Below are 22,217 nucleotides of genomic sequence, written 5' to 3' on the forward strand. Positions count from 1 at the left end.
CAGCGACGGGGAAAACAAACGGATTGCAGGGAGAGAGGAGAAAATTCCAACTGCTCCACGTGGAGCAAACGCAGGGATTGGGGCTTTGGAGAGCCCCACGTGCAATTACGGTAACGCCCGGCAGCCGCGCGGGTAATTACGGTAATGCCCATTAGCAGCACGCGGACCCGTGCTGTTATTTTCATTAATTTTCAAAATTAATAATCATCCCCGTGCCTTTTCCAAAGGAAATCAGCACAGATAGGCTCGCTAAGAGATGGAGTGCATCAATGAGGAGGGCATGCCTGCCCCAGCTCCAGGGGGTTTCCCTTAAAAAGAAGAAAATCAGGAAATGGGCTCAGTGCTTCTTTCCCCCCACCCCCAAATTCTGCCCACAGGACCACGCCATGGACACCTTTAACCAATGAGAACAGTGCAGAGAACACAAATAAGATGAAGCCCAAGTGCCACGTGCCATATCCAAAGGCACGTGGAAGCTCAGCTGACGTTCCCAGCGAGTCTGGAAGCATCTGGAGCATTGTGTGAGAAGCGGCCCCGGCATCGCGTGGAGCTTTCCTGTTTTGTCTGACTGCAGAACTCATCTGCACCAAATTAAGTCTCCCAAAATTGAATCATTCCTTGATTACCAGCAGTGACCCTGTTCCATGCATCCTCTGCTCCAGGGAATCACAGTTCCTTTCCAGCTTTCCAGCCGTGTGTGCGGGCGGGAATTTCCTTGATTACCAGTGGGAAAGTTCGCTCCTGGTTCCCTTCCTGCTGCCCACACCAGGCCCTCGCTGCTCAGGGCTTCTCCCCACCTTTATTCCTTTGCTGAGCTCTGCTTCCAGACGTGGAAATCCTCGGTGAGGGCCCGTGGGAGGGTGGTGACGTTGGCACCAAGGGCACGGCAGCTCCTGGAGCCCCTTGGCAGCTGCCCTGGGACCCCATCCTGATCAAGTGTGCTTCATTTTTGTGCAGAGGAAGAAAATTTGGCCTAATTTATGACTGAATTCGCCAGATTTAGGAGCCCAACCATGCTGGGGGTCCAGGGGGACCTTGTCATGACCTTCCAGGGCCTGAAGGGGCTCCAGGAGAGCTGCAGAGGGACTGGGGACAAGGCATGGAGGGACAGGACACAGGGAATGGCTTCCCAGTGCCAGAGGGCAGGGATGGATGGGATCTTGGGAAGGAATTGTTCCCGGGAGGGTGGGCAGGCCCTGGCACAGGGTGCCCAGAGCAGCTGGGGCTGCCCCTGGATCCCTGGCAGTGCCCAAGGCCAGGCTGGACATTGGGGCTTGGAGCAGCCTGATATTTTGGGATGAGATGGGCTTTAAGGTCCCTTCCAACCCAAACCATTCTGGGATTCCATGCTATGACCCAGATGGGGATTGGGAAAACCTGCCTGATGATTTTTGTGTGGAAATTTCCACTCCTCTGGCTCTTCATGGAAAGAACTCCTAAGTTCCCCTCCTAAGGACAGCCATGAAGAAGCACCCGCAGCTCTTGGCCTCTCCAGTCTCACACTGACTCCAGTGATGAATCCTGCTGTTATTCCTGTTCCCATTCCCTCTGGAGCTTGGAGAGGTGTTCCTGGCGCATCACAGGGAGAATGAAGACAGGAGCAGGGATCTGCTGCTGATGGAAATCCTTTGAAGTCGATTTAGACCAGCTGGGGTTCCCCGAGGCCAAGAGCCCTTATGCAAAGAGGCTGCTTAAAACCAGTCGGAGTCATTTGCAGGAGCTGAGGGCGATTTGGAGATAAAAGAGCAGCTCGGATGCTCTGGGGCTCCGGCCTGCAGAAGCTCTGGAGAGAGGGGTCCCACCCCAACTTTGATGGAGGAATCTCGCTGCAGATCTCCAGTGTTTATAAACTCTGTTCCCGACCCACCCTTCTGACGCAAAGCTTCCATCCCTGGCTCTCCCAGCGCTCCTAGAAATCCCCAGAACAAAAGGATTTGTGGGCCGAGGGTTACTTTCGCTGAGGCAGCCGGGCTGAATCCTCCTCGCTTAATTACCCGGGTAATTACTGCAGGTCCAGAGGCGCAATTAAAGCTTGGTGGGACTCTGATGAGCAGCTCTGTTCCTGGGAATCGCGGGATGCCTGGCTCTGGGAAGAGCCGCCCCTCACCTGCCCGAGTGCCGGAGCAGGGACGGGAGTCCCGTCCCATCGGAAATGATTTACACACAGGGGGGAAATTACTCATCCGTGCAATCAGCAGCGGGCTCAGACAGGGAATGTGTAATGCCTTTGTCTGGGATGGGATGGATGTGACGCTCTACTCCAGGTTAAAAAAAAAAATGGGATTAATAGCACCCCATTGAAGGAACATTTGTTATTCCCAGCCCTCTCTTCCTGACATGTCATTCCTGCGTTGCACAGAGGCACCGAACCCAACTCCTGGGTTTTGGAAGTGTGGAGCATTTCTTCGAAAGTTTGGAAGTGAAGAGTTAAAATTCCTGGATTTGGAGGAGCAGTAACCCCGCTTATCTGTGTTTTCCTGCTGTTACATCACTTACAGAAAGGACCATGGCAAACAAATTTGCAGCTGTCCTTGTTACTTCATAATTCCCATTGATTTTCCTTCCTGGGCACTCCATGGAGAATGATGGGAGGTGCATTTAATGCTCGAATTTAAAAAAAAAAACCAACACAAGCCTGTTTTACACTAAACAGCACTAAAGGAGAAAGTTTCCAGCCATATTTCAGTGCCTGGAGAAAAGTGGAATGGTTGCAGTCAACTATCAGTCATTAAAAAAATCAAATTTCTTTTGCAGCTCTTTCTAGTTCTTATTTCCTAAAACAATATCACGTTTAATGCGCTAGGAACTCTTTTTAATGAGATACAAAGTACTGTTTGTTTTTTTGGGGTTTTTTTGTTTTCCCTTCAGCTGATTTTTGAAACCCAAAAGTAAACAGAGGCTTATGAAATCTCCAATTTCACATCAAAGCAGCCTTGATTTATAGAGATGTTCAAAGGAAGACTTTAAAGGAGCAACATCATGACCAACTTGTTGGCCTGATGTTATTAGAATAATTTAGGAATCCACAATGTAAATGTTGATAAATAAATAGCAGGTTGCCATAAATCAGCATGTGGCTGCTCATGAAAGCAACAACATCTATCTGATGTAGACAGAACAATATTCAGATTTTCCCCCGTGAAGTTTAGCATTTCTGAGCGCAGCAGAACCTCCCTTGGGTGGGACGGGATTTACGCAACACGGGGCTTTAAAAAAAGTGATGAATTGGAAGCTCGAGCTGAGTGTTTGCAGCACTGGGGCATTTCCAGCTCATTTCTAGCCAAATGAGACTCGAAATATGCAAATTGCTCCGAATGCCGGAAAGGAAAAACTCCCTACAGGAGCCTGCCCAGGGAAAGCGCCGGGGGTTTGTGCTGCTCCACTGCGAGATCAGATTTCTCCACTCCTGAGCAGGCTCCGGGTGTTACTCACTGCGGAGGAAAATCCCCCTCAGCCGCGGGGGAAGAGCTCAGGTCATGGAGAAACCAGCGCTGTGCTTCCCTGAAAATCGGTGTGTCATGTGTGGGCAAGGTGAGCCCGCCCGCCTTTGTGCTGGCACCTGGAGAAATCCCTGTGTGCCCTGCGGGGCCAGATCCGCTCCTGCCTGCTCCTGCGGCCACTGCCGTGGATCCCAGCCCTGGAGTGTCCAGCACCGCCTGTGGATCCCAGGATCCAGCACCACTGCCGTGGATCCCAGCCCTGGAGTGTCCAGCACCGCCTGTGGATCCCAGGATCCAGCACCACTGCCGTGGATCCCAGCCCTGGAGTGTCCAGCACCACCACCTGTGGATCCCAGTATCCAGCACCGCCTGTGGATCCCAGTATCCAGCACCACTGCTGTGGATCCCAGCCCTGGAGTGTCCAGCACCACCTGTGGATCCCAGCATGCAGCACCGCCTGTGGATCCCAGTATGCAGCACCACTGCCGTGGATCCCAGTCCTGGAGTGTCCAGCACCACCACCTGTGGATCCCAGGATCCAGCACCACTGCTGTGGATCCCAGCCCTGGAGTGTCCAGCACCACCTGTGGATCCCAGGATCCAGCACCACTGCCGTGGATCCCAGTCCTGGAGTGTCCAGCACCGCCTGTGGATCCCAGTATCCAGCACCACTGCACTTGGATCCCTGTCCTGGAGTGTCCAGCACCGCCTGTGGATCCCAGTATCCAACACCACTGCACTTGGATCCCAGCCCTGGAGTGTCCAGCACCACCCGTGGATCCCAGTATCCAGCACCACTGCACTTGGATCCCTGTCCTGGAGTGTCCAACACCACTGCCCAAACCCTCAGGTTGGGTTTCCCTTTGTCCGGATTGATAGGAATTACCTGGACTGACAGAGTTTAAGATCTCAGAGAAGCCCAGCCTGGTTTGGGTTGGACAGGACCTTGAAAACCATCTCGTTCCAGCCCTTCCACCCCTTCTGCTATCCCAGGTTGCTCCCAGCCCTGTCCAGCCTGGCCTTGGACAGTCATTTCTCGCTGTGGGATGTGACAAAGCACAGACTGTTTGTCTCCTTGGGTGGAAAAACCCCAGCAGGGAGGTTTGGTCCAGTGTGAAGCTTTGGGATCCTTTGGAGGAAGCTCAGGTTGGCTTCTGCTTCATCCAAAATGCTTTTCCAATATCCAAAACAGATCTCTCCTACCAAATTATCTTGGCAGCTACACCTGGAGTCTACAGCGCATCAGGTTGGATTTTGTATGGATTTCCTCTCTCTCCCCCACTGAAAGGTGCATTTTATGACACAAATTGCACTGCTGGGAGGAAGAACCACACCAAAGGCACATCCAGGCCAGGGATAACTCCCCACATCAGTCCCATCTTTCCCAGAGCAGCACGGTGAGTGTCCACACCAATTTCTCATCCCAGCACTGCTTTTATTCTTCCCTCTGGGGAGAGGAGAGCAAATAAAAGCAGAAACAGGCCAAAACACTTGTTCTGCAAAATCATTTTTCAAACAATTTTACCAGCTGGAAGAATGTCGGTCGTGTTGAGAGCAAAAGGAGGCTGAGGAAGGGAAGCTGCTGAGAACCAGCCAGTGCTGAAGGTCAGGAAGCAGCACAAAATGCAAACCTCCAGCAGCTCCTTTGTTGACACAAAGTTGATTAAAGCAAGCCCTGATGCAGCTGACAGCATCTGTGGCCCCGAGAGCAGAGAGAGCTGCAGATCTCAGCCCCAAATCTTGTGTCAGTCACACCCCTGCAAACCACAGCGCCAGGGCCTCGGTGCCAGAGGAGGCCAAGTGACTGCGTAAGGGGAGCCCACAAACCAAAGAGTCTCCCCTGTGCTCACACAGCCGTCCCTGCTCCTCTGGGGAGCCAGGAGATGCTGGGAATTTGGGTGGAATAACCTGGATTATGCCCTCAATCAGAAACAAACACCCCCAAAATATCAACTAACAGAGAGGGAAGAGCATTTGTCATTTAACAAGAGAGCCATGCAATTAAACATGGGATTTTGTTAATCGTATGAAGCAGCAATTTAAATTTAATTTAAATTTGAATCAAGCTCTGCAGTCATCATTTAGGCAAATCCAGCTGGGGTTTCACCTGAGTAGGAGAACAGGCTTTGGAAAATTCAAATAACTTTGTGCCCTGAGATGACTTTTCCAAGATGCCCGTGTTGAAAAAAAAAAAAATCTGGCAACTTTGAATCAACAGAAGTTTGTTTGCTTCGGAAAACATGGAATAAAGACGGAGTCCTGGGAAGAGGACAGTGAAAATCCTGGGAAGAAGTTGTTGTAGCTCAGCATCCCCCCAAAGCTGTGACAGTTGGTCCTGCCAAAAAGAAAATGAGCCTAATGCAAGCATCAAACCCATACAGAAGGCACTAATTAATGGAGATAAAATGAAATTAAAACTCCTTCTCACACAGAGATAGGCAAATGCTCCCCAGAATCCTTTTGCTGCAGTTGGCCCAGCTGTGCTAAACCAGCAGCAAGGTGAGGCACTTCTGGTTTGTTTGCTTTAAGCCAGGCTTTAATCGGGGGAATCTCTCCCTCTCAGAGCTCTGAGGGTGAATCTCCATCCCGATCCATCTCCACAACTTGTCCTGCCTTTGATAACTCAACGACTTTCAATGAATTTCACTCAATGCAAATATTTGCATCGGCAGCTGCCCCATGGAACACAGCTGGGGAAAAAAGTTAGGGTCTGGAGCCTGTGGGAAATGGCCTGGTCCAGAAAATCACTCAGACTCAAGGGCGAGGATTAGGACTGCACTGAAATCCTTCTCAGCTCCCTCATGCCAAGTGATGCCGCTCCTCTGGGATGTCACATGTCACCAGTATCCTTCACTCCGGCGAGGTCCCTGCTCCCAGCATTTAGTCACTCTCCAGTCCTGCCCTCAGCTCATGATTCATTTTGAACCTGCCTTTGAGCTATTATTTATTTAAGCCCCACCCTGATGTGTTACAACGTAAAAGTCTGAGAATGCAGAACTTTTAAAACCCCATCACGTCCCAGGAAAACCAGAATTGGTTAAAGGACACGCTGGAAGGTCCTGGGCACCGTTGTGGCCCGGAGGATGGGTGACAGATGCCAAAAGATAGATTTGAACCAAAATTCTACCCCCAAAGCCTTGATCTCTGCACCAGCAGTGGCCAAGGGATCCCCCCAGGAAGGGCTTTTCCCACACATTTTCCACAACACCCCAAGAGATGGGAAATCATCCAGCACTCAAAACCCCTTTGCTCCAGGAGGGTATCCCAGATGGTGACACTGTCTCCTAATCCCGTCCCCACGCATCCCACAGCCAACACTGCAGCTTTCCAATATTTCAGTTTTTAAAACATTTGAAGCAGTTTAACCAAGATGTCTGGACACACAGCCCAGAGGGCTCGCAAGAACAAAATATTAGATTGTTAAATGCGTCTGGCCCCAATATCCCACCCCGCTTTTAGGGCGTATTTGACACCCCCAGAATGATTTACTTTAGAGGGCAATGAGCACGGGAGGAGGAACGGGATGGATACAGAGACAGCCACCCTAAAGTCCATTTATGACGGTGATGAGACTGATACACAGGAGCTGACTGGGACCAAGCTCCCCAAATCCTGAGGGCTTTCCCAGCCTGGCTTAGAGCCAGCATCCCGAGCTGTTCCCTCCCTATCCAGCAGCTTTCTCGGGAAGCTCCTGCTCACCCCTCCGAGCGCTTCTGTTGCAAACCCCGCTCCCGCAGTGCCCTGTCCTCTAGCACAAGGACATCCCCAGCACGGACCAAACCCATCCGATAACACCCAGCTTGGGGGGAATATTCCCAAACTGAGCCAGAACCAGCTCCTACCTCCTGGAGCATGCCGATGGCGCGGGGTCCTGCTCGGCAGCGGCGGCTGCACGGCCAGGGAATGGTTAAAGAGCGACGTCAAAGCGCCACGATGTGCGCGGGGCTCTGCAGGAGCGGCGCTGCGGGGAGCGCTGCCAGCGCTGCTCCGCGGCTCTCCCGGCCCCGCCAGGGCGCTCCGATCGCCGCTTCCCCAACGCAAATCCCCGCGCGAGCGAGGGGAATACCGGCGCTCGGAGCTCAGTGATTCATCCCGCCTTGGAAAAACAGGAGACGTGGAAGTGTCTTTGTTCCGCCGGCTGCCGCAGCGAACAAACCTCTCTTTGTGCGGCGATTAAACAAAGGAAGTCCCAGCGCAAAGCCAGGGGAAGACTAAACAGCTCGGCACCACTTAAGGGAAACATCACGTAGGAAGGGGACAGGGCTGGGGGCTGCCAGGCTGGCAGGAGGGAGGGGACGAGCGGGACTTTGTGCAGCCCGGCACATCCACCGCTGGCACTTGGCCGCGACCTCCAGCGCGGCCCCGGCAGTTTACATTAGTGGCCAGATGTTTATTTAGCCACTCTCTCCCGAAAGCGAGGTGCGGCCTTGCTCCGCTTTTCTGACCGAAATGTCCTTTGAAATCCAGTCAAAACGAAATCAGTTGTGTTTATCTTGTGGCTCACAAGCGAGAGAGGAGCACGGAGCACTTGTGCTGCTGTCCCGAGCCGCTGGCCGGACACGGCCTCGGCTGGCAAGGCTTGAGTTGGGTTATCCAGCACTTGGGAATAACAGAGACGTCTTTAAGAGTTGCAATAAGAGAGTTTAAGGATTTGCAAGGAAGGGTCCCCCAGGGGACAGTTTGAGTAGAGACAAGAGGGTTTGCAAAGTCATCAGAGCACCCGGCAGGCTGAGGACACCACTCACACTGTCTATTTAAACTTAGAATATCCCCAGAGACCAAATTCTGCTCTCTGGACTCGATGCACTGCAAAAAGCTCTGAATTAGCCCGGTCTAATTTAAGGAGAGGCAAAGGTGCTGCTCAGGTCCATGCAGGTACCTCTGTTTGGGCTGCATCCCGCACGGACAGGCAGCTCTGCAGAAACAACCCATGTTCTCCATGCCTCCATTTTATGATGTGATGGCCCCATAAGAACCTGGAGCTGGCAAGCCCAGCATTTCAGCTGGGAAAAAAGCCTGCTCCTTCTTACGATCCAGGGGATGCACTGAGCACATCCTGCCCCAGATCCCAAATTAGGGACTAGAGCAGGTCCCATCTGCAGGGAAGCAAGGCTAAGGACAGCAGCTTAACGCCAACACAACCCCACACCAAGAGAGAAAATACCCCCTTCTTTATCATCATTGACTCACAAACCCTTCTGACACAGCAGCTGCCTGAGCTGAAAGCTGGACGGTGTGATAAATGCAGGAAAATAGAGTATATATGTAACAGTAATGTAAATAAGTGTGGTTTGCTCCCTCAGGCAGCACCGAGTGCCTGCAGAGCTCCTCACATGTTACTCTGCTCCAGTGCAAAGCTGCAGGGCTGTATCAGCTCCCAGCAAAAGATGTTAGGAAATTCAGTGTTGGGAAAATAAAATCCCTTCATGGCAGCTGCAGTCAGGTATTTTCACAGGTTATTTTTCTCTCTAAATCAGAAAGGTAAGGCGCTGTGCATGGTGAGTTCTGCAGAGAGCCCGGGCTGGTTTGCGCATCAAGCACTGCTCTGGAAACGCATCAGGACTCACAAACACCGACAGCATCCCAGGGAACAGAGTTCCCTCTTTGCCAGCATTCCATGGGATCCCTGCGGGTGGCACTGCGGGGTCCCTCGGCTCCCTGATGTCACACAGCCCTCAGCCCGCTGCAAGCTGAGCCGCTCATTCCCTCACTCTCCTGTCATTAACTCCCGGCTCAACGAACAATACGCACATGTTTAACGCGCTGCCTTCCGAACCCCATCAGCTCAAAGCCCGGCTGCCGTCCCGCATGGCTCTTCCCCCTCCGCTGCCTCCTTTTTGCCGCAGCGCTTCCGAGAATCCCCCTGCGCACACGGATGCCGAGAGCCTCCCTCTCCGTCTCTCTCAGTGCTGTTGTTGCAACTCTGGATTTTCTAAACTACGTCTGTCAGGAAGGAGACAGGAAATTCGAGTCACACTTGCAACAGCTGTGCCATGCCTACTATCAGGCTGAAATGACGTCGTTTGGCTTGGGTGGCGCGGGGCCAGGAACTGGCGAGAGCGGAGGTCAGGAAGATAGGTCAGTGTTTATTCTGCTCCTGCGCTTGGGAGCATGCCGAGCCTATTTGCTTTCTTCCTATCTAGACTGTTTCTCTTTCCGTTTTTTCTTTAATAATGCGCAGCCCCAGCATCCTGTTTTCAAAACATCTGCCGGGTTCGCTATTTACCGGTGACAAATGGAGATGCCTCGGAGAGGAGCTGGCGGTGGGACGGGATGCTCGGAGCAGGGAAAGGCTGCCGCAGCCTCCTCCTGAAGATGCAGGAGCGACCCAGCAGCTCCTTGCACAGCCAGACCACTCTGCACATTGTCTGCCACCAAACCCCTCAAAAAGCCACAAACCCCCCAAATCACCAGGCATTGAAACGATCTTCAGAGTCCTTTCCAGCCCAAACCGTGCCATGAATTGTGACAATATTTACAGCTCCAGAGGAAAGGCAAACGAGGTGTGAGGCCATTTTATGCTTCTCTTTCACAGCTGAAAACTGTGAAACTGGAAGTTGACCAAAAAGTGCAGACATTTCAGAAACGGGTTATGAAAGAACAGAGTTTCAGGAAGCTTTTGCTCGAGCCAGCTGCAAGCCATCTGCACCCCGAGTAATCGCAACTTTGAAGTGCTACGATAAGCAATTTAGTTTCACCTTCACGAGGCCAGATTTGTCACTCAACCTCAAACTGAAGGGCATCGCGTTCACACTGGAGGTGCAGTCTGAACCCCTCTCAACTTTCATCCAGGGTTCCCTCAACACAAACTCAAACGAAAAAATAATATTTTTTTCTTGAAAGCTCGGTCTATAAAACTTTTACTGCTTCCTTTGCCCCTGCACACCGTGGTAACCACTACCAGCAGAGGAAGCTGAAACAACACGGGATTTCTTTGCTCAACTTTTTCCATAAATTCAGTTTCTGATTCAGCATTTCTGATGGCAGTAATTTCCAATTAGGGGAAAAAAACCCAAACAATAACAACATCGGAGTGCTGCAGAACTAAGTTTAAAACCATCGCAACTGGGCAAAAATGTGGATGCGACGGGCACTGGGCTGGGAATTTGTGATTGTGACAACTCCAGCGGGCACCGCGGGGCTGGAAGGGGCAGGAGCGGGCTGGGAGCTGCCAGGCTGGCCCGGGGCTGTGCCCGGCTCCGCTGCAGCCGCGGGCAGCGGGCGGGGAGGCGGCCGGGCTCCGGGAGATGTTGGAGCCGAGCTGGGCTCAGGCGGACCGGAACAGCAACTCCCCAAAGTTGCACACAGGCGCTCAGAACTCGCGTTTCGCTCTCTGCTGCTTGTCAGGATAATCCTGGCACTCTGCTCTCCTGCTTCCCTGACTTTAAACACAACGGGCTTTTCTTGCTTTACTTCAGCACTTTATTCTGTGCAGACAAACTCGCAACTCCTCTTTGCTCCCCCGGAAAGCTCCGCAGAGCAGGAGCCCCCGGAGCTGATTCCCTGTGCACCATCCCTGCTGCCCACCCTCACCATGTGCCGCCAAGCGCTGCCGAGCCAGCCCAGGGCATTAGAAACCAAATTAAAACGTTCCCGAAAGCCAAAACAGCCGTAAAACACCGGACCACAATGTTTACAGTTTGCCGTTATTACGGCCAGACAACAATGAATTGACTCCTGGCGTGATGATTTGCTAAACGCGGGCGTTTCCACACTGTTCCTGCTCATATCGGCTCCAAGGGACCGACGCTAATTGAAACCTCTTTAATTTTCGGAAATGAGCCTGCGGCAGCGATCGGTCTCCCCAGACCACCCCGGATCGCGCTCCCCGCTCCATCCCGGATCGCTCTGCCCGCTCCATCCCGGATCGCGCTCCCCACGCCACCCGCCGCGAGTTCTCCCTGGACGCGTCTCCGCGGGGGAACCCGCAGCCCCGTCACCGCAACTGACTTGGAGCCGCTGTCCTGGACAGACGCGAAGACGTGTCGGGATCAGGCTCAGAGCCCCGCGCCTCTCCGTATCCCCGTCCCGCATCCCGGTGCCGCACGTGGGCTCACCTTGTTGGATGCCATCTCGCTGACGGAGCGGTAGGTTTGGATGGTCTCCAGCTGATCCAGGCACCAGTCGAGCTCCTCCAGCGTCTCCATGGCCAGCTTCTGGTAGGGCTCCTCTGCGAAGAGGCACACGGACATGTAGTCGGGCTGGCGCTGCGGCGGCCTCTCCATGGCGGGGCCGCCCGAGCCGCCGCCAGCGCCGCCGGAGGTGCTGCTCCGCTCCTTCATCACGCGGCCGCCGCTGCGCTGCCCCGGCCGCCGCCGGCGAGTCCCCGCCCGCCCCCGCCCCGGCCCGGCCCCGGCCCCCGCCCCGGCCCGCCCCGCCCTGCCCCCCGCCGCACGGGGGAACCGGGCGCCCCCGGGGCAGGGCAGGGCAGGGCTGAGGCTCGGGGAGCGTCATCCCGGCCCCCCCCGCCCCGGCTGCTGCGGGGCTCGGCCTCCCCCAGCGCTCGCGGGATGCTGCTCCTGCTCCCCCCAACAGCCCCGCTCCCGCAGCAGCCAGAGTCTGCACCCCAACAGCCCTGAACCCAACAGCCCTGCTTCCCACAGCAGCCAGAGCCTGCACCCCAACAGCCCTGAACCCAACAGCCCCGCTCCCTGCAGCAGCCAGAGCCTGCACCCCAACAGCCCTGAACCCAACAGCCCCGCTCCCCGCAGCAGCCAGAGCCTGCACCCCAACAGCCCTGAACCCAACAGCCCCGCTCCCCGCAGCAGCCAGAGCCTGCACCCCAACAGCCCTGAACCCAACAGCCCCGCTCCCCGCAGCAGCCAGAGCCTGCACCCCAACAGCCCTGAACACAATAGCCCCGCTCCCTGCAGCAGCCAGAGCCTGCACCCCAACAGCCCTGAACACAATAGCCCCGCTCCCTGCAGCAGCCAGAGCCTGCACCCCAACAGCCCTGAACCCAACAGCCCCGCTCCCTGCAGCAGCCAGAGCCTGCACCCCAACAGCCCTGCTCCCCAACAACCCTGCACTCCAACAGCCCCGCTACCCCAACAGCCCTGCACCCCAACAACCCTGCACCCCAACAGCCCCGCTCCCCGCAGCAGCCAGAGCCTGCACCCCGTAGCAGCCCTGCACCCCAACAGCCCCACTCCCCAACAGCCCTGAACCCCAACAACCCTGCTCCCCAACAGCCCCGCTCCCCAACAACCCTGCTCCCCAACAGCCCCACTCCCCAACAGCCCCGCTCCCCAACAGCCCTGCACTCCAACAGCCCCGCTCCCTGCAGCAGCCAAAGCCTGCACCCCAACATCCCTGCACCCCAACAGCCCTGAGCCCCAAAAGCCCTGCTCCCTACATCCATTCTCCAACCCCTCCAGCCCTGCTCCTCAACCCCAGTCCCTACCAGCCCCACTCCCCAGTCCTGGCCCTGTTCCCCAATCCTGGCCCTGCTCCCTGTCACTCCTGGCTCCCCAGCTCTGCTGGCCTTGTCCCCATCAGCCTCACACCCCACCAGTCCCACTTGCCACCTGTGCTCCGCAGCAGGCCCTGCACCCCAAACCCACCATCCCTGCTCCCTGCTCCCACCGGGCTCAGCTCCCTGACCCTGCCAGCAGGACACCGCGCGCCCCAGCAGCTCTGGCGTAAAAGTTAAGGTTTCCACAAGCGGATACAGTGAATCATAAAATCTCCCCATGAATGTAAGTGCTTCTCATAATCCCAGTGACATATGCTCATCCCATAAATCTGTCAGAGCTAATGGGTTCAGCATTTCTACTGGCAGGTACCAGTGACATCACAGGGCAGGACTGCTCAGACACACTCAGCAGCTGAGCTGGAGCTCCAGACGTGTCCCCCTGCCCTCCCCACCTCGTGTTCCTGGTGTCCCAGTGTCCCCAGGGGAAGCAACTGCACCCTGTGCTGGGATCTCTTCCCAGGGACAGATCCTCTCTTTCACTCACCGCATCAATAAAGCATCACTGGATAGAGACCTTCCATTAAACATTTGAAGCTGCACCAATGTAAAATAAACCCTGCCGAAGGGTAATGCAGCCGTAAACCTGGCACAGACACCTTTTAAAGATTTGGTAAATCCAAATCTTTGTGGTGTTGGAAGTTAATGGGGTTTTTTTCTGAGCTCCAAACATGGGAAGTCATCTCATTCCTGCATAATCAAAAATCAGGTGAAAATAGCCAAAATCACACAAAGCTCAGTGTATTTTCCTTCCTACCACAAGCATTCCCTCTCAACTATTTTATCATGTAAATTAGTTGACCTGGAAGGGCTCAAATCCCTTGTTACAGAAAATGTTTGGATCACTAAAACCAGCACAGGCAAAATTATGAGTTTAGGAATAGGTAAAACCCATCTCCTCAGCCAAACTAAACCCCATATGTTTCAATAAAATCCTGAGTTCTTGTGCTGTTCTCCTGCTCTGAGACTCCTCAGGAAGCACAGCCATGGCATGTGTGCATTCCTGGAGGAGGAGAAGGAACAGGTTCACAGAGACTCTGACACCAGACCCTAATTTTAGCCTTTTGGGGGATTTCCAGCCTTGCCCAGGTCGGCAGGACCCGCTGCCACTGTCACTTCACTTTCAATCTTCCCCTCGGAAAGAGCCATCAGGGCAATGCAGGATCAAGAACAGAAATCTACTCTTGATATTGAAGGATTCATAATATCAGTTAATAATATCAGTTCCCCAGAGCTGATATTCAGGATATCCCTTTACTTTGTATCTGAGTTTTATGTAATAAAAGGGAAAAAAAAGCCCCAAACAAGCAAAGCTATTACATATTAAGGAGATTGAGGTGAACTAGGAAACTTCAGGGCTTAGAGGGTTTGGCTGTAAGTATTTTATATTTATTTTTGGGCTTCAGAAGATGAGCTAAATAAAGAGTGACTATTTTACACATTTGCAGTGTTCCTCAGAATTTTTAGCAGGGTGCATCAGGACTTTCCCTCCCTCTGTTTCTGCCTTCCTGCTTCACTCCAGTGAGGTTCCCTGAAGGAATCCTGGGAGCAGCGGGGATCCCTCCAGGCTGCAGGGGGTTCACCCATGTGAAACACGAGCATTGTCACCTGCCTGAGCCTTTGCACCAAAACCACTGCGAGGCCAACGGATTCACGATTTAAACGTGGATATTTTGAAAACAGCCACTGAAGATACCTCAGGTCATTTCAACAGCAAAGACACAAAAAAGTGAGAGCAAACAGCTCTTGCTAAGGGTCATTTTAAGGAGAAAAGAGTGAGCTCTGTGGCTGCTCCAGCGCAGAAGTGGGTTTTAAAAAGCACCATGAACTCTTTCTTTCAGAATTTGCTTTTTTTTGGACATTGGCCAGCCTGCCCACAGCTCCCTCTGGTCTTGGCACCCAGCGAGATGCAGCACCTGCATCCCTGTGCAGCTCTGCTTGGGCTCTTTGGCTTTTGACTCATCTAAACCTTGTTTTTTCACTCATTTTCTCAAGTAAACAGTGGTGAGATGATGCTTGATGGCGTGCGTGCCTTCCAGCTCCTCCTGCCTGCCCTCCGTGGTCACTGGGCAGTCATTTCTGAACCTGCTGCCGAGCTCTGGCTCCTTTGCTCGGGCAGTAAGGACGTCACAGATGCCACATTCCCGCTCATTTCACGGAACCAGGCAGGCAAGACAAGAAGAGTCACTGTCCTTGCCCACAGCAGGAAGGGAGCCCAGTTCAACCCTTCTTAGAAACTCAGAACTGTCCCTAAAGCCACCGAGTGACGCAGTCTGAGCCCAGCACCCCGGAAACCCCAACTCTTATCAAACCAGCCCTCCTTGGCTCTGTGCAACTCCACGAACTCTCGGTGATGAACTTGGGACTATTTACAAATAAATTATGAAAGCAGAGGCTCCATTCCCACTCCTAAAGCTAAATTTGCTTTTGAAACCAGCATGTGAAATTAAAATATATCCTCCAAGTCCCCCATGAAATATTTTAAGAGCCACAGCTACCCCAAAATAACAGCCAGATATAGAATCCATTAGGAGTTGCTCTTCTACCAATCTAAAAACTTCATGTGGGAATGATCTTAAAATAACAAATATTTTCTGGCTTTCTTCATATTTAATATTCATGAGTATCAGGGAATGGTTCGGGCTGGAAGGGACCTTAAAGCCCATCCAGTTACAGGCAGGGACACCTTCCACTATCCCTGGATGCTCCCAGCCCCATCCAACCTGGCCTTGGGCACTGCCAGGGATCCAGGGGCAGCCCCAGCTGCTCTGGGCACCCTGTGCCAGGGCCTGCCCACCCTCCCAGGGAACAATTCCTTCCCAAGATCCCATCCAGCCCTGCCCTCTGGCACTGGGAAGCCATTCCCTGGGTCCTGTCCCTCCATGCCTTGTCCCCAGTCCCTCTGCAGCTCTCCTGGAGCCACTTTAGGCACTGAAGGAGGCTCTCAAGAGCCTTCTCTTGTCCAGGCTGGCCACCCCCAGCTCTCCCAGCCTGGCTCCAGAGCAGAGGACAGGGATGAAGTGCCCTGGGATTGTCTCCCTGAGTGGTATCTGCTGTTGCTACAGCGACTCACACAAACAGTAAACACGAGTTTAGATGCTCCATGACTTGTTCTTTCCCTGAACCCAATGTGAGCGTCCCACTGACATCAGCAGAGCAACTCCCCCCGCCAGAATCGCTCCTAAACCCCGGCCAGGGGCTGACTTCGATCCCCTTCCTGGTACAGCCAAGGCACATGGTCACTTACAGAAACACCCTGCAATTTCAGGGTCTGGACTCCTGGAATACTTCAGGATGTGCCTTCAACTGGCTCACATTTCAGTTTATATTTGGGGGTTGCATAACCCAAACCCGTAAATCATAACCGTGGTTTGCTCATGTTTTCTAGGGCCCTGCGTGAAGTCATTGCTGACACAGAATAGGGAAGTGAGGAACAACAGGAGTTTCAGTTTTTAAATCCTACCCAGTGTTTGTGCAGGAGGGTTGGTGCTGGTGGCACTCCAGCAGGAACTGAGGTGACATTTCCTCACAAGACCTGAGCTGCTGCCAGTCCCTCCGAGGACAGAGGCAGCCCTCGCCTCGTGCTTCTCCACTGGCTTCTGGAATGCTCCAATGTCCTGAAATGCAGCTCCTTTACGTGCCAGGATTTTGCAACAACTGCATTTCTGGTATGTTCTGCCATCTGTTCCTTTTGCAGCTCTGGAAGGTGATGGCACACATGGAATCTCTCACTGCAAGGTGACTTAGCAGCCCCTTTTTAGAGGCTTTTTCCCACTTACTGACTTTCCGTGCTCTCTTTCTCTCACACAATTGTTTGGGTTGGAAAGGCCCTCTCAGATCATCAAATCCAACCATGCCCAGCACTGCCAAGGCCACCACTGCCCCACGTCCCCAAGTGCCACATCCACACGGCTTTTAAATCTCTCCAGGGATGGGGACTCACCCCTGCTCTGGGCAGCTGTGCCAGGGCCAGACAGCCTTTTCCAGGAAGGAATTTCCCCAATATCCACCCTGAGCCTGCCCTGGCCCAGCCTGAGGCCGTTCCCTCTCCTCCTGTCCCTGTTCCCTGCCAGCAGAGCCCGACCCCCCCGGCTGCCCCCTCCTGTCAGGGACTTGTGCAGAGCCACAAGGTCCCCCCTGAGCCTCCTTTGCTCCAGCCTGAGCCCCTTTCCCAGCTCCCTCAGGAATTCTCCAGCCCCTTCCCAGCTCTGTTCCCTTCCTTGGACACGCTCCAGCCCCTCCATGCCCTTCTTGTCATGAGGGGCCCAAAACTGACCCCAGGATTTGAGGTGTGGCCTCACCAGTTCTGGGCACAGGGGAAAAGTGAAAGCTGCTCATCAATGTGGACTTGAGGCCTTTTGTCTTTCTTCAGTACTTGGAAAGTGAAAGGTTGTGCAGCACATCCTCTTTTCTGGGAGCACTTCAGTGTAAGGGCAGGCACACACTTCATCAGGAGGCCCATGAAGTGTCACAGCTGGGAAGGGGGGTGAAAGGGACAAACACTCACCCGTGGCTCCCCCCAAATCCCATCTGTGCCATCCTTCTCCCAGCAGAACTCCAGCCCCTCGGTGCCCACAGAGATCTGAGCACGAGGCCAACATTATCTGGAGCTGCAGAGTTCCCCTCTTAAGCCACAAACTGTGCCCATCCTGTGGCCAAGTGCCACAGCGAGGCAGGATGGTGGGCAGAGTCCCCGCTCTGTAGGAGGGATTGGTGGCCTCGCCCTTGACTGCCGCAGGAGATGAACCGAGTTAGGAAACGTTTTGAAATGAGCTCCAAATGCCAAAATTTCAAGTGGGGTTTATTTTCTCTCTCCTGATTCCCTCATGGTTCTCTCTTGTCACCCCAGTCCCGATAAAGAAAAACATTAAGATTTCTTCTGGAGGAAAGTGCAAAGGCCATAAAGCTGTAAGAGTTTTAACAATGGCCAAAATGCCACATCCCAACCAGGTGAGTTAAAAACCTTGGAGAGCAGTTGCAGTTCCCTTTCCAGCTGCCAAATAACTAAACTTTCCATAACCTAGGAGGAATATTCCCAGTGGGATTGAGTTGTGAGCAGATTTTCCAGTCTGGTGGACAAGAAATGTTGAAGACAAATATTTGCCAGCATCTTTTCAAACTCAGCTCCCCTTAACTCTTAAAGATCAAATTGTGGGGTCGCTGTGCTGGTAAAAGTCTTCATTTCTACTTCTGCAAGGAAAAAAGAGTAATTCCTTCTAATGGATCACAACTTTCCTTGTAAACCTTGGGCATGTGGAGCTTAAGACTTAAAAAAAATCCTGATAGACTTTGTCAAAACACGCTGTCCAAAAATTCCAAGAGAAACTTTCACAGGGAAGGTTAAAAGCAAGGCCCTGCAGCTTGCAGCAGTTTTCCCAACTTTACCCAGTCTATCCATCCTATTCCACATGCACAGCACTTGTTTACAGCGTCAGAAGACATCTTCTAAGTTATTTACTTTTCATTGCATCCTGGCTGCAACAAACTGGGACTATTTATAAAGTTCTTCAGTGTTTGGGACCGTCCTTCCCACCCCAAGCTCCAGCTGCCTTTGAAGCAACAACAGCTGAGACTCGAGGTCACCAAAGTCATTTTCCAGTGATTCCAACTGAGTTAATAAAATATTATCAGACTATCTAAACCCTACCTCAACAGTTTAGACTCAGGATCAAATCTGTTCCTCTAAAAGGAAAATTAATAAGAGCAGTTGCTCCCTTTTGCCTTAGTAGGGTTTTGATGCTGGATTTATTCCCAAATCTAGTGCGGACAACATGGAACTGAAATGCTCCCCCAGTGTTGGACAAGCTGATCAAATTCAACAAAACCTAAAGCAGACAAACACTCATAAACCCCCAGAGATTAAAATCCAACTATTAAATGGGAAAATGCTTCCCTCCCTCCAGGAGGGACAGAGAACTGGGTGAAGAGGGAGCAGGTTTGGGAACCGGAGCTCCACCACAGCTCTTGGGTGAGATGAGGATTTTGGAGTCCTCGTGTCCTTGTAGGGGAAGGTGGAAATGTTTATCCTGGTGCATGAAAACTCTGCTTTAGGAAAAGTCTGCCAGCACAATCCCAGACTCCCAACCGGAAAATACACTGAGGGTGTAATTTGAAAATGTATCTAATTCCCAGGTGAAGGCATAGGATACAAGCCCAGAGTTTGCATTCATCAGAGGACCTTAAACCAGCCCATTTTTAATTATTCTCTATTTATTATAGTTATCCTAATTGTTGTCATTATTGCAGATGACACAAAAGATTCAGAAGAGAAGGCAGATGCTGGAGCTGATCACGTGAATGGCAGATGATTATTTGGGAGCTGATAGATCTCATTAATGTCACTGAGGGCCTCGTTTGTATTCCTCACTCCTTGGCTGCTCATGACTAAGAGCTCGTGTGGGGGGAAGGTGGGAGAGGGCCCTTCTGTGGGAGAGTCCATCCCAACTGATCCAGCAGCTGATCCCACCTGGGCTTAGCTGGGAACTGCGGTATCTTAACTCCTGAGGCTGGTGAGAGGGGAGGAAAAGGAAGGAGAGAGAAAGAGAGGGAGAAGAGAAAGGGAAGGAGAAGGAAATGGAAAAGAGATGGAGAGGGGAAGGAGAAACAGCAGAAGGAGAAGGAGAAAAGGAGAGGAAGGAGAGGAAGGAGAAGGAGAAAGAAAGAGGAGAAGGAGATGGAGAAGAGACATGGAAGGGATAGGGGAATGAGAAGGAGAAAAAAGGAGGAGAAGGTGAAGGAAGGAGAAAAAAGGAGGAGAAGGAGGAGGAAGGAGGAGGAAGGAGGAGGAAGGAGGAGGAAGGAGGAGGAAGGAGGAGGAAGGAGGAGGAAGGAGGAGGAAGGAGGAGGAAGGAGGAGGGTGCTCTGAGTGATTTACCAAGGCACCCATGTGGCCATGGCTCAGAGAGAAGTCCCACAAATCCAGGTGACCAAAGGACCTCCCGTTCACCAAAAGCAAATGGCTCTTTTACCTTCCCAATGCCAAATTCGTTAGCAGGAATATCACCCCATGTTAGTTACTAACCAGTGTCACAAAGTGCCTATTTCACCTCCACAACATGAGGTTCATTAGCAGCAATATTGCCCCACGTTAATTACTACCAGTGCCTAGCATCACTCTAAAAGCCCGGAGCACGCTGGGTAAAACAGGTTTGTCAACAAAGGACATGCCAAAACTTGATGGAAAAGGGCCTTGTGCAGCTGGGAGCCATTCACCCTTTGCCTTCCCTAATGGAGCTGTGGTTGCTCACGGATCGTGTGGACATGTTTACATATTTATCCCTCACAATGCCGAGGGAATAACTGACACCAAGTGATTTATTTGTTTAATGTATCCTGTTAGCGCATTCTGAGAGCTGTTTCCTTGAATTAAAGCATTGTTCTACCAGATCCAGAAAATACTCCCGTGGAAATCCTTCTGTTAGACGGGTTTGGAAATTCACATGGAAAACAACCAAAGGCACAGAGCACAACCCCCGGGATTCACTTTAAATCTGCAATGAAATGTCCAAATCTTACAGCACCAGCTCCCAAACTGCAAGCACCAAAAAAACCCTGTAATTGCAGCTTTCTTTTATAGATCCCCCGTGCGCCTTCCGATATCCAGGCAATCTATGGAACAGACTCCCAGCCTTTTTTCCCAGCACAAAAGCCACACAAGCACCTGAAGAAGATGCGATTGAAAAGCAAGCTGCATCCAGCAGAACCACCCAGCCCCACACGTGCCCGCAGCGCTGCCAGAGCCCTGCGTGTTCCCTCTTGCAGCTCCTTCGGACACTGCGCATTCCTGATCCGCCGGACCGCAGGGCTGGAATGAGGAGTGAGCTAAAATCATGGGAACCACGGAGCCTTTAGCTGCACCTCCCCTCCTCCCCACTGTCCCATTGTGTGCAACGCAGCCTAATTATATCTTTTGCAAAGATAAGTGCAGATGTGCCAAGAAAGGCACAAAGACCCAGCGCCCGCGGAACAGGTGGAGCCACGACGCTCTTGAGCAATTCCCCAACAAATGGACGAGCCTGCCCTTCTCCCCTCGTTGTATTTTTGGGACTCCAGTCTGACCAGTCACTCGAGCTATCCCCTCTCAGGTTTCTCACACCTGCAGCCTCCCTCCAGCGTGCAGGGGAGGTGGCAGTGAGAGGAAGGGCTCTTTGTTGGCTGTGGAGTGGGGCCAGAGCTCGGCAGGAGCTGGGAATGCTGCAGCCAGAGCGGGCTTGGGCACTGCATGCAAATGAGCATGGAGTTGTCTCAGAGTTATTCTTCTAACAAAAAAATACTTTGGAAATGTAGCTTTTCTCTGTTACCCAGCGTTAATACATGAGATGTGGGCAGGAAGGCTTGGGAAGTGAAATCCCTGTGGAGAGAGGCGATGGGATGAACTGGCAAAGCCACTGGCAGGGGGTCACTGAGGAGGTGGCACTGGAGGAGATCCAGCTGTGGGATAAAATCCTAACAGGGGCTCCAAAGCAGCAGGAACAATGGAGCCTGTATTCAGGCTGGGTTCAGAGATGAGAGGGGAAGATAGAGACAAAAAAATGAAACGAAAGCTTTCTACTGCTAATTGCGAAAAATGCCAGGAAATGAGTGAGCTGGAGCTGCCAGGAATAATGTGGGAGACTGAAATTGGGGATGAGAGTGTTTGACATGAGCTACAGCCTCTGGTAAAATCCAGCCAAGATTTTGGGGGGATTTTTATTTTCTTTTCTCTTTTCCAAACAACAGGGAGCAGGAGAAATTAACTTTTTTTGTTGGGTTGCTGAGGAGCCTGGCATTCTAAGTTCCCTAATTAAAGACAGCTCCTTTCTGGGACACACCATTCCAGCTGCTGGGAAAACTCAGCCCCAAGAAAAACGGCTCCAAACTGCTGAAGACGTCATGGCAGTGATTAAACAGCACTCGCCAAGAACGTCCAGGACACATCCAGGTTCAAACTGGAAGATTCTGGGAAGCAGGAGGAGATGTCTCACCAAGTGAAGGCACAGGGAAGGAAAAGGAGAAGGAAAAATCTCCTGGATGCAGGGAATGCCACAGAACAAAACGGTTGCAAGAAGGAGCCCCAACTCCGCTTACGACGGGGAATGAAAAGGAGAAGGAAAAACCTCCTGTCTGCTGGGAATGCCACAACACCAAAGGGCTGCAGCATCCCAAGAAGGAAGAAGGCCCAGCTGGGAAGCAGAGGCTCTGAGCGAGGGCAGGAATTCCTGCAGTGTGACTCGGCTGGGCCAGAAGAGCAGCAGAGCTGGGCAGCCGCTCAGTGCCATAGTAGCAGTGATGTTTCTGAGTCAACAGCGAGCCCGAGCTCGGAGCCC

General features: G+C 52.6%; 1 protein-coding gene across 6 annotated transcripts in view; it reads right to left on the reverse strand.

Moving 5' to 3' along the window:
* The window catches only part of PDE4B (phosphodiesterase 4B), a 169,321-nt gene that overhangs the window by 16,176 nt on the left and 130,928 nt on the right, over positions 1-22,217 (reverse strand). For 5 of the 6 annotated variants that reach the window (XM_039555790.1, XM_039555792.1, XM_039555791.1 and 2 more), the window contains one exon: positions 11,498-11,610. In XM_039555790.1, the coding sequence (XP_039411724.1) occupies positions 11,498-11,610 (113 nt within the window). Of the gene's footprint in view, positions 1-9,191; positions 9,374-11,497; positions 11,611-22,217 lie in introns of those variants that run through there. The other variant, XM_010408720.4, reaches the window with a different exon arrangement.

This window comes from Corvus cornix, chromosome 8 (assembly GCF_000738735.6).
Source record: "Corvus cornix cornix isolate S_Up_H32 chromosome 8, ASM73873v5, whole genome shotgun sequence".
NCBI lineage: Eukaryota > Metazoa > Chordata > Aves > Passeriformes > Corvidae > Corvus > Corvus cornix.